Source organism: Quercus robur, chromosome 3 (genome assembly GCF_932294415.1).
Source record: "Quercus robur chromosome 3, dhQueRobu3.1, whole genome shotgun sequence".
Taxonomy (NCBI): Eukaryota; Viridiplantae; Streptophyta; class Magnoliopsida; order Fagales; family Fagaceae; genus Quercus; species Quercus robur.
Window position 1 is genome coordinate 53,164,916 of NC_065536.1, and position 12,946 is coordinate 53,177,861.

The 12,946-nt window shown below is 37.0% G+C and overlaps 1 protein-coding gene across 2 annotated transcripts; it reads left to right on the forward strand.

The window, feature by feature from the left end:
- Positions 1-1,845: 1,845 nt before the first annotated feature.
- LOC126718347 (uncharacterized) lies at positions 1,846-8,570 on the forward strand. Of its 2 annotated transcripts, XM_050420483.1 has the most exons (6): positions 1,846-1,987; positions 2,123-3,583; positions 3,680-3,756; positions 3,931-4,042; positions 4,598-4,714; positions 8,059-8,570. In XM_050420483.1, exons 2-6 carry the CDS (start codon positions 2,207-2,209, stop codon positions 8,410-8,412), a joined length of 2,037 nt encoding a protein of 678 aa, XP_050276440.1. In that variant the 5' UTR covers positions 1,846-1,987; positions 2,123-2,206; the 3' UTR covers positions 8,413-8,570. The 2 variants fall into 2 exon arrangements, with proteins under 2 accessions (XP_050276440.1, XP_050276439.1); XM_050420482.1 differs by lacking the exon at positions 1,846-1,987 and having other exon boundaries at positions 1,996-3,583.
- Positions 8,571-12,946: the final 4,376 nt, after the last annotated feature.

Below are 12,946 nucleotides of genomic sequence, written 5' to 3' on the forward strand. Positions count from 1 at the left end.
GTCAAACACTTAAGTAGTGGTCTGGATGATTAACAAATGAAAGGTCAAGATCATCTAAAGGGAGTTATATAATAGGCAGAGGGGATCGGAAAATCTGTAGAAAAAAAACTATAACAACAAGAACTGAAATTGCACCCCAATTTAAAAGAAATATACATGAGAACCACTCTCTTCAGATTTTGCCGAGAAAGGGTTTCTTTGCATAGAGCTTGTTTTTCTTTACTTTTTTACTATCTTCAATTCACTGTGCGTGTTGTTGGATCCATTGAAGCCTAGCTTTTAAGCCCATTCTCTATAAATTCATTGTATTGGGCTCCTTGAGCCTTAATCCATTCATCTTTTGGGCTTAGGAACTAAAGCTTGCCCTTACAATATATATATATATATATATATATTTAGTTATATCTATCTTTTTAGAATAAATATTTAAAAATATGGTAAATTTTACTATCATATCCTAAGGTTTAGGTTAATGTCAACCAAGTCCAAGACATTCCAAAATTAACCAATTTGGTCCTAAAGACTATTTAGTCTCTAAAAACTGTTAACATTTCGTTAGTTTCTCCCTCTTCTCTCTGTCTCTCTCTATTACTCCTTTCTTCACTCATCTCTATCTAACCTTAGACTAGTCACAACCATTAAGATTAGCCACAACAACAGTCGCAACCTAATTTTACCCATATCAAAACCCAGTCAAATCCATAGCAACAAAACCCAAATCCAATAAACCCATAGCAAACCCACTACCACATCAGAACCCAAAACCATCCCCACTACAAAATCCACCCACATTGGAATCCAACACCATCATCGGCCACAAAACCTAGCCAAACCCACATCAATAAAACTCAAATTCAAAAAATCCATAGTAAACACATCACCATATCAAAACCCACAACCACCTCCACTACAAAACCATCCTAGATCGCAACCCACCACCACAACCAAAAACAACTACCAGCCACAAAACCCAAATAAGAAACCTCAAAAACCCACTACAAACCCACCGCACATTAAAACCTGCCACCACCACTAAAAAGCCACAACAAAACCAGGACTCATCATCGACAACTCATAACCATCGCAAATGACTATCCACAACCATGACCACTATTGTTGCTTGAGAGAAGAAAAAGACAATGAAAAGGGTAAGTCAGAGAGAGGAGAATGGATCAGGTTGGAGAGAGAGAGAGAGAGAGAGAGAGAGAGAAAAGAGGTTTGAGAGAAAAACAAAGGCGTAGAGAGAGACGAGAGGTCTAAGGGAGAAAGAGAGGAACGAGAGAGTTTTTTTATATAAAATAGAAATTTTCTTTAATCTAATCTAAGTATATAAGTGTGTGTGTGAAACTTTCTCTTGAAGACTTGAACCTTAATCTTTACCTTCCATAAGCACTTATACTTGTAGAGTGACTATCGCATCAAAGATATGTGATAGGAGGAACAAGAGAGTTAGAGAAAGAGGAGACACATTTGAGAAAAATAAATGTAAGGGATTAAAATTTTTTAAGAATCAAATTGATCACTTTAGAAATATCTTGAATTTGGTTAATATTTGTAAAAACGTTGGAGAATATTATTAGAATTTACCAGGAGGAGTTGGCTTGGCCCCCTTTGGGCGTTGTCTCAACGTAAAACGTGGACCCCGTCTTTGATCTTCACAAAAAGTGAAGCTTCTTTCCTCCAACTCTCCCCGACCCCGACATACAACTATCACAAGGATTTGCGAAAAAACCAAAGCCTTCACCACCAGATCAGACGTGGCACATTCTCAAGGACTCCTTATTTTAGACATCTGCGATTTACCCAAACCCAAACCCAATCATTTTCAATTCTAATTTATATATATATATATATATATATATATTTAAAATTTTATTTAAAAAAAGAAAAAAAGAAAATAAAATCACAGACCGAGACTGGTTGTTAGATGTAGTTGTATTCTGATAGGCACTGTCTCGGTCTTCTTTTTCTTCTTCATCTTTCTCAGGTACGATCTTCTCTTATGTCTCAATCTCTCTTAAAAAATTAACGACGTTTCACCTTATCCAATCTCGCCTTTTTTATTTTAAGCAATCTCTCTCTCATATTGAAATTATTTCATTCTCTTCTCTCTGAATTTTAGGGCTTGGTAAATGGAGGTTTGCGTGATCGATCGGCAAGAGTGATTATTATTATTATTATTATTATTTTTTTTTGTATTCATGAAATGGCGAGTGGCGGAGGAGACGAAGAAGCCGATGCGGTGCTCAGCGACGTGGAGGAGGGAGACGAGCCGGTGCCGATTTCGATAAAGAGTCCGAGCGCAGAGGATGTATCGGTGGAGAGGTTTCGGGAGCTTCTCGCCGAGCTCGATCGGGAGAGGCAAGCGCGCGAGGCGGCGGAGAGTACCAAATCGGAGTTGCAGGTTTCGTTCAACAGGCTGAAGGCTTTGGCTCACGAGGCGATCAAGAAGCGCGACGAGTGGGGGAGGCAGAGGGACGACGCTCTGCGCGAGAAGGAGGAGGCGGCTAGGTTGAACGAGAAGGTTACGGCGGAGTTGGCGGAGGCGAACAAGGCGAGGGACGAGGTTTCGAAGCAAATCGACGAGTTGGTGAAGGAGAGAGACGGTTTGAGATCGGAGATTGGGAATTCTAACCATATGCTCACGACTGGGATTGAGAAGATATCCGGGAAAGTCAGTAGCTTCAAGAATTTCGCGGCGGCCGGGTTGCCGCGGTCGCAGAAGTACTCGGGGTTGCCGGCGGTGGCGTATGGAGTGATCAAGCGGACGAATGAGATTGTGGAAGAGCTCGTTAAGCAGATTGACGCCACGGCGAAGTCGAGGAATGAAACGAGGGAGGAGATGGAGCATAGGAATTATGAGATTGCCATTGAGGTTTCTCAGCTCGAAGCTACGATAAGCGGGTTAAGGGAGGAAGTTGCGAATAAAACTTGTGCTGTTGAGGATTTGGAAAAGAAGTTATCTGAGATTGAAGGAGAGATGAAGGAGAAATTGAGTAAGATGGAGAATGAAGGTTCGGAGTTGAGGGAGTTAGTTAATGAGTATGATGATAAGTTGAGGAGCTTGGAATCGAAGATGGAATCGCAGAGGCCTTTACTGATTGATCAGTTGAGTCTTGTGTCGAGAATTCATGAGCGGATATATGATGTGATTAAGATGGTTGATGTTAACAATTTGGACCAGTTCTCGGACTCATTGTTTGTCCCACAAGAAACGGACACGGAGGAGAACATACGCGCTGCTTTAGCTGGGATGGAATCCATATATGAATTAACCAAAATTGTTGTTGAAAAGACGAGGGATTTTGTAGAGGAAAAGGGTCGTGAAATCAAGAGTTTAGATGAAACGGTGGGTCGATTGGTTAAGGAAAAAGAGCATATTGGATCCTTACTTAGGAGTGCTCTGTCTAATAGGGTGACATTGGACCCATCTTCCAAAACGAATGAGTTGTTTCAAGTTGCAGAAAATGGTTTGAGAGAGGCCGGGATAGATTTCAAATTCAGCAAGCTTCTCGGGGATGGAAAGTCTCATAATGACAATGTGGATGCGATGGGGACAGAGGAGGATGAAATATACACTTTGGTAAAGTTTTTCTAAGTGCTAGTTTGTGTTTAAGGTTTTGGTATTTTTTTCAAACCCTATTTTTCCCTTGCTGAGATATTTATATGCTTTACACAGGCTGGTGCATTGGAGAAGATTGTCAAGGCATCTCAGCTTGAGATCATTGAGCTGCAGCATTCTGTGGGTGAACTAAGGTACTTACTAGCATTCTCAATATTATATAGCTGCACATAGACTGTAAAATTTGCATGTTCTCCTATTGTAAAGCTGGGTCTAAGGGTCCCTTCAATGATAGTCAGAATTATAAGCACTTGCTTTTTTCCTGACCTGGTATCATTCTGTTTTTCATACTGCTTCACTGTATGAAGGGCAGAGTCGAGTTTACTTAAAGAGCATGTAGAGGCTCAAGCCAAGGAGCTCAACCATAGAATACGTCAAATAGAGGAACTCGAAGAAAAGGAGAGAGTGGCAAATGAAAGTGTAAGTTATTTATGTTTTGTTTATAGTTCACTAATGTACTGTTACTTTCCATTCAATTTGGCAGCATTTGATATCTGGTGATGATATGGACCCAATTTCTATGTTGGTTGCTTCTAGTTCTAGGGAAACAAGACCTCCTAATTTCATAAATGGATTACTTTGAGGGAGTCCAGACTTCCATGTTAGACTAGCTAACAATTTATTCAGAAATTTATGATTGCCCTTTATTCATTTTCAACATCTGAACTCAAAGTAGACTTCCAAATCGATAAAGATAAATAATGACTTCCTAAAATCTATCGATAAATCTAATCATAATCCAAACCAATCCAGCTAATCATAATCCGAAATAATTTATTTGAATAAATAAAACATATCTCTACCATTATTGATCCAATAATAATTCAAAAAAATTAGGCATATAAAAGCTGAAATATGAAATTTTCAAACTAAGTTGCACCACTCTTTAATTCTGTGCTGGTTGAAACTTAGAACTTGTTTGTGCCTTTTATATTTGGGGGTATTTGATATCAACTTGGCTTATATATATTGTAGATTGAAGGGCTCATGATGGACATTGCTGCTGCTGAAGAAGAAATTACAAGATGGAAAGTAGCAGCAGAGCAAGAAGCTGCTGCAGGCAGATCTGTTGAACAAGAGTTTGTGGTGCAGGTATTCTTGCTTATTTGGCCAGAAAAATTTCTTTTTGTGTTAACATTGATATGTGGTTTGTCATTTCTAGTACTAATTTCTTGTTGGTCAAACTATAGTCAGTCCTCCAACAATGAGTGTAATTACAATTCCATCCCTTTATATATAATTTTGTTGATTTTGTCCCTCAACTTCCAAAATCAAGTCAATTTTATTCTTTTTGGTAGAAAGGAAACTTCATTAAAGAAAACTAAAGGTTAACAATCATCTCAGGACAACACTTGTTATGATACAAACCAGAATGATCAAAGTCTGCAAAAATCCCTAAGTCCATAAGAGGACTTTCATACAAAATAAAATCTAAAGATTGCTGTGTTCCCATTCTAGCTAAAATCCATCAGCACACCTGTTTGCTTCCTTGAAGCAGTGATGAAAACGAACCTGGGGAATTTGGGAAGCCAACTGCCTGCAATCATCCATAATGGTAGAAATAACAGAATTAGTTTGATTGGGGTTAACACGTCAATAATAGCTTTTGCATCCAGCTCAATATCAACAGCTAGAGAGTTTCAATTAATGCATAGAGATAAACCATCCCACACGGCCCATAACTCAGCTATAAAACTAGATGTGATTCCGATGTGTCTAGAATACCCAAGCACCCAGTTACTATCTTCATCTCAAAAAACTCCTCCACTCCCAGCTGTTCCCAGATTCTCCAAGGAGGATCCATCAGCATTTAATTTCATCCATCCCCTACTCAGTTTCTCATGGAGGGGCCTAGGAGGGCACTTGGTAGATGCCAAGTCCTGCTTGTAGAAGGTTTGTCAAGCCTTCAACAACAGGTGTGGTAGTCACTATCATATCATCCAAATGGACAACCGATAGTGATGCCACAGGGGGAGGCCAGAATCCCCAATCATGGTAAAACCATGAGTGGCAATCCAGGCTTACAGATGAGGAACTAACTCAGCTGTCGCCATGTTCGGTTACCCGAACGCGATGCCCCTAACTTCGTGACTTGAAAGATTCATAGCAAGGCAAATTTTCTAGAAAAATAAACTCACCCTGTATTCCATGTGAGTTAGTTGACTTTTATGACCAGACTGACCCAAAGAGAGGAACGTGCCCACGAGGGCACCACCAGATGTTGTAGATGAACTTACTGAAGAAGACGTTGAGTAAATCATGGCTGACCACACCATGGGCTAGCCCATACACCCACTGCACGAGTGGAATACTACTTAGTCAAGTAGAAGGGCCAACCGTTTCCCATTTAATTGGCTTCAAAACATAGCAGACTGCTTCTCTAGCATCGTGAGCATAGTGGACAAAATCCAAAGCTTTTCGAGAAATTTCAGACTTAGGGTAACAAGGAAAAGGTTTGTTCTGGAAAACAACAAATTTTTTTTTTGCCAGATGACCCAAATGGCAAAGAGAAAAATGAACTTCCAGGGGGGGGGGGATTTGGCATTTTTAGCTTACCAATTCGAGACGTCGCGAGAGAATAAATTATTATCATTCCCAGCAATGCCCAACTTAATCCATATTGGCTTTACTACTTCACAATCTCAGGGAGCATGAATGATTGTCTTGGCCCCTTTCAGACATAAAGGAGAGGACATAAAGTATTAGTGGTCACCCCTCTTGCAACAAGACAGGAATTAACCCTTATTCTGTTATGGAGACACTTCCAAACGAAGAATTGTATTCAGGGGATAATTTTTATTCTCCAAATCCACTCTCCCTCAAAAGAAACACTATCATTCTCGGTTGCCAATTTGTATGCCCTTTTTAAATCAAAATTTCCGTGCGGATTGTCAGACCAGACCAGTCTATCGTTGCTAGTGGCAGCTTGAATATTCATTTTGACATTAATAGGTAAGTCCAACGACACCTTAGACTAGTCCTAACCGCCCACTTTAACATCTTCTTTCACCTTCAGATTTATCTCTTCCAAAAGGAGGGGACCTTGGACAGAATTCCTCAATGGTTCAAGAATAGACCATTTGTCATGCCGAAAACTAAGATTGCTATCTCTCCCAAGAGTGCATCTAACTCCTCACTGGAAAGTGTTCATTCCCTTCTTAATGCCTTTCCACACTGGCAAGCAAGGTAGCTTGTTATTTCTGGAGTTGAGCCTCTGGTGAGTGCGGTACTTCCTCCTCAACACTTGGGACCAAGGAGCATCCTGTTCCGAGTGATATCTCCAATTCAATTTATCAAGGAGAGCATCCTGTTCTGGAATTGACTTGATTTTAAATATTGAGGGACTAAATTGGCACAGTTAATAGTTGAGGGACCATGAAAATTGGAGGACAAAATTGACACAATTAAATGTTTGGGGATGAAATTGAAACTGTGGCAAATATGTAGGGACCAAAGTTGTAGTTTGGCCATTCTTCTTCATACACATATTCTTATGCTATTTATTGAATCTGTTAATCAAATATTCAAACTGTTACTTATTAAAAAAAAAAAAATACATATATTCAAACGGTTACAGAATGAGGTTTCTTGAAGCAACTTTGAGGGGGATAATGGCTTAAAATGGTTGCTAGAATTATTTCTTGAACAAGCAATGAAATTTTTGTTTGTTGTTTCTCTCTCTCTCTCTCTCTCGTTTATTGAATAATTTGGAGAAAGTCAAAGAATAAACTGAGATCTAGAAAAGCAATATATGTTGAGGGACGAGAGAATTATTTCTAAAGACCTTGGGGCTTTTGTAATACGTAAGCATAGACATTAAGCTGGAAATTCAGATGTACTATCATTCATTGTTACATACTAATACATACATCTGAGGCAGCCTCATCATTTGTCATTATAAAATTGTGCTCATGAATAATATGCTTATTTTGTAGTTGCAGTTGCTCTATATTTTAAAGCAAAGTATATAAATTTCAACTTGTTTACTACATTCCATCTTTTTTCTAACATGATTTATCTCAATTTTATTTATTTTTTATTGGTAAGTTACACATGCATGTAGTGGGTCTTAAACCCATGACCTTATCCTTCATCCCATTATTATGGGAAAAGGAAGTGCCAGTTGAGCTCATTGGCGATATTCCATCTTCCACCCCCCCCCCCCTTTTATATGGCATAAAAATAAAAAAATAAAAAAATCTCAGATGCAAAATACCCCTTAATTACTGTAAGGTTCATCACCTGCCATATGTATCATCGTATAGGTACTTTATCATGCCCCTATATACCCCCCCCCCCCCCCCCCCCCCCTCCCCCCACAACAAAAAAAAAGAGAAAATGAAAAGAAACAAAATGTTATGAATATTTCTCTTACAGTTGGATTAAATCTTATGCTCTAAGTGGTAATGGCTTTGGTTGAATTATGGATGGTGCAGTTGTCAGCACTTAAGCAGGAGCTTGAAGAGGCTAAGCAGTCCATGTTGGAGTCAGAGAAGAAGCTCACATTCAAAGAAGAAACAGCCACTGCTGCCATGGCAGCAAGAGATGCAGCTGAGAAATCATTGAAGTTGGCAGATTTGAGGGCATCTAGGCTGAGGGATAGATTAGAGGAGCTTACCCACCAGCTTGAAGAATTTGAAAACCGGGAAGACTCAAGGAGGGGCCAAAACAGGCCTAGATATGTATGCTGGCCATGGCAGTGGCTTGGACTTGACTATGTAGGTATCCGGCGACCAGAGACAGAACAACAGGTTTCAAATGAAATGGAGCTTTCTGAACCTCTTCTATGATTATACTTTTTCCCCCATCTGTGTAGTTGTGATATTTCAAACTAAAATAGTAAAGAAATTGTAGCTTATAGCAACTTCATTCTTTAAGATTGTCCTGTTTGTTGTAATTTGGTGTTGACTGTTGATTGATAATTTTTGCAAGGAAGCAGCTTCCACCAGCTTGTTGACCAACTTAATACCAGAAGCCAAAAACTCTAAATCATGATCTTGTAAAAAATAGGGTCAACAAGTTGGACTCGAATAAAATTATACAGTATATAAAACATGCATTGGTAACCCTAATTTGTATTTTGATGTTGAAAAAGGTGTGCGCAATATATACCATCACTTTTTGAACAATTCAAATGCCCTTTCAACTACATTCCTAGTAACAGATGACAAAGATTACACCGAATGAGATAGGATTTGAAGTTAGAATTTGTGACGTGCAAATTTTGGCTACAAATCTCACCCACAAAATTTTGAGTAGCCTATTTTATAATACCAAACAAATGAATTGCCGAATTCCCCCTTTCAAATTACAGCTCCTCCTAAATTCGGCCTCAAAATGCTTCATTCAGACACATTATAGGAGAACAAAGTGAATGTTTCATTCAAACACAGTGAATGTTTCATTGAATTTTGAGAGGGTTTTCTGTCCTGCTAATGGAAGAGTTCAATTCAAGAGGCGTAAGGTTAGCAAGTTTTAGAAGCTATCATAAATCAAGGTACTTAGTATTATTACCCATTTAATGATAACAGACAAGGGAGTTACTAAATTCTCCCTCATAAATTTGGGCTCCCCTAGATTTCACATGAAAATACTTCATTTAAAGACACGATAAAGGAACAACATAAGTGTTTTCATTGAATGTTGAGAGGGTTTTCTTCCTATAAATTGAAAAGTTCAACTCAAGAGACGTAAGGTTGGCGAGTTTTAGAAGCTATCATAAATCAATGTATTCATTATTATCGCCTATTTTATGACAACAGATAGACATAGGAGTCTTCACCAAATCGCATAAACCGCACCAAAACCGCCCGCAAAATGGCATAACCACATCGCACCGCAAGTAACAATGCATTACACTGCACCGCACCGCATGGTGCAGTGCAGTTTGCGGTTTTATAATGAGAAAACCGCACTGCACTGCACTCTCTCTATATACTAATATATTTATTTTTTAATATTGAATATATTATTAATAGATTAATAACCTTAGTTTTCAAAAAAAAAAAAAAAAAAAAAAATTTAACAACCAAGTGTTGATTAGGAAATCAAGCCAAAATAAAGAAAAATTAGCTCAATAACTTAAAACTTGGCGCAAGACAAAGGGAAAAGTAGTTTTGGGTTGGGCATAAAAAATGCAAAATTCAAAAAATATACTAGCTTTAAACTGTTTAAACTGCATCTTAAATATCGCACCGCACATGTGGCGGTAAAAATAAGGTGCGGTGCGGTTATGGTTTTAGCTAAACTCAAAACTGCACCGCACCACACATGTGACTGCAAAAATGAGATACAATGCGGTTATGGTTTTGGCTAAACCGCACTGCAAAGTGCGGTGTTAAAAATGGCCCAAAATCGCATTGCGAACACCCCTCATAGACAAATTGCTAAATTCTCCCTTTCAAATTTTGGCTCCCCCCAAATTCAACATGAAAATACTTCATTCAAAGACACGGTAAGGGAACAATGTGAGTGTTTCATTGAATGTTTAGAGGGTTTTTCATTTTATAAATGGAAAGGTTCAACTCAAGAGATATAAGGTTGACAAGTTTTAGAAGCTATCATTAATCAATGTATTCATTATTATTGCTTGTTTAATTTTAACCAACAATGGAATTAGTAAGTTCTCCCTCTCAAATTTGGGCTCTCCCAGGTTCAGTCTAAAAATACTTCATTCAAAGACACGGTAAGAGAGAACAATGTGAGTGTCTTATTGAATGTTGAGAGGGATTTTCATTCTATATATAGAAAAGTTGAACTCAAGAGACATAAGGTTCGGCAAGCTTTAGAAGCTATCATAAATCAAGGTATTCATTATTTTAGCCCATTTTATGATAACATACAAAGGAATTGCTAAATTCTCCCTTTCAAATTTTGCCTAAAATACTTTATTTAAAGATATGGGATAATGGGAGGGGCTCAACGTGAGTGTTTCATTGAATATGGAGAGGATTTTTTGTCTTATAAATGGTCCATTCTTAAAAAAAAAAAAAATTGTCCCATGACCATGTAACGTGGCCATCTAGGACCCATTGAATATCCAAAATATCTTGACACCCATTTTTACACTAAATTTCACAACCTGACAACTTATGCTATTTGAGTGGTTAACGGAAAAATGATGAGTACATGTAATTAGCAGTAGAAAATATTCACAATTTATCGTTCATAAATTAATAAGTTGTGAAATTAAATGTGTCCCTAAATTTATTCATTACCGGCAGAAAGTTTCCACTACTCACCGTCTACAAATTATCAATGAAATTAGATTTGTCCCTAGATTTATTTATTGAACGGTGGGAGAGAAAAAAAAAAAAAAAAAAACCACTAAATAGATACTCTCATTAAATACTCCCACCTAACCCACTTCTCTCTTTTCTTTTTTATTTTATTTTATTAAAGTTTCAGGCTTCAACTTCTTCTTTCGTAACTTTTGGATTTTCTTCTTCCCTTCTTTCTTTTATAAATCTCTCTCTTTGTGCCGCAAAATTCATGATTATCTTGAAACATTGGATAGCTAAATTCTTCGTCATCTCTTATTTCATGATAACAGACAAATGAATTGCTGTATTCTCCCTCTAAAATTTTTGCTCCTCCTAAATTCTGCCTGAATATACTTCATTCAAAGACACAGGCGGAGAACAACATGACCGTTTTATTGAATGTTGAGAAGGTTTCTTGTCCTTTAAATGGAAAAGTTCAACACAAAAGACGTAAGACAATGAATAATGTTGAAACTACTACAACTTTTATGGTTTGATAATGTTGTCCTTATCCCTTCAAAAAAAGATAATGTTGTCCTTATAAATCAAGGCATTCATTATTACTACCTTTGATAATGTTGAAACTACTACAACTTTTACTACAAAAACTTACAAATTATAAGCCAATGAATAAATAAATATTGAATTATTGATGCTGAGAGTTTATTTTATTTTTATTTTTATTTAATAAAAAGGTCCAACTCTACTGCGCACCATTGGCACAATGGTCACTCCATAAGTATAAGTTCTTATGAGATGGAGGATAAGGGTCGAGGTTTAAGTTTCTAGGAGAAAACTTTACACATAAATATACTTAAATTAGATTAGAGTAGAATTTTTATTTTACATAATATATATATATATAGAAAGAAAAAGTCCAACTCAAGAGACGTAAGGTTGACCAACTTTGAAAGCAAGCTTAAGTCAAAGTATTTTTTATTACTACAAATATAGGAGAGTCATCCTTTTGAACAATTTAAAGTGATGGTAGTTTCAAGGGTTGCAACTTGTAAGATTGAATCAGGCATTTAAAGAATACTATTTTCTTCACAATTCACGCATTGTGGGCATGTTCAGAGACTTTTCTTAAATAAACAATGTGATTTTCTTATGATGCCAAACAAATGAACTTAGAATCAATCTACAAATCCTATCGATAAAATTTAGAATCACCTATTTTATCCATAGTTCTCAGAATCGGACTGGACCGAGAGGTCGGACCATGAAAATCGGGAACCGGGATGAAAATCAGTTTTTTAAGCATAAAAAACCGGGCATATGTGGCAATTCTGTGAACCGTTAAAACCGGGGTTGGACCGCATGAACTGGTGGCAAGAACCGTGCGGTCCAACCCCTTACCATTTTTTTTTTATAAATTTTTTATAAAAACAACTTAACACAATTTTATTCTACTTAATTAAATTATCCATCTCTTACAAGGAATAAAAAAAATTATAATTAAAATCTTTCAAAGATATTCAACTTTACTTCAAAAATTAATCATAAATTTTAATGTTTTCATGGTTATTATTTTATTTTATTAACTTTCTTATTTAATTATTAAATATATGCTTGAAAAACATTAAATTTCCCTCACATATATAGATATATTAGTCAATTTTGCTAGTTTTATAAATTTAATATCTATATTTAGGCTTTAATTAATTATGACGTCATCACAGTTCAACCCCGGTTCGACCTAAAAAACCTTGAACCTTTCCCTTTTACGGTTCAATAAACGGTCCAGGTCTGAAAACTTTGATTTTATCATTTATGATAACAAACAAATGAATCGATAAATTCCCTCTCAAATTTTGGCTCCCCCTAGATTTCACCTCGAAATACTTCATTCATTAACAAGGTAAGGGAACATCATGATGTGAGTGTTGCATTGAGAAGTTGAGAGACTGTTTTTTTCCTATAAATGGGAAAATTCAACTCAAGAGACGTAAAATTGGCAAGCTTTTGAGGCAAGCATAAATCAAGGTATTAACTATTACTACCATGGATAATGTTAAAACTACTACAACTTTTACTACAAAAAAAGTTACAAACTATGTGA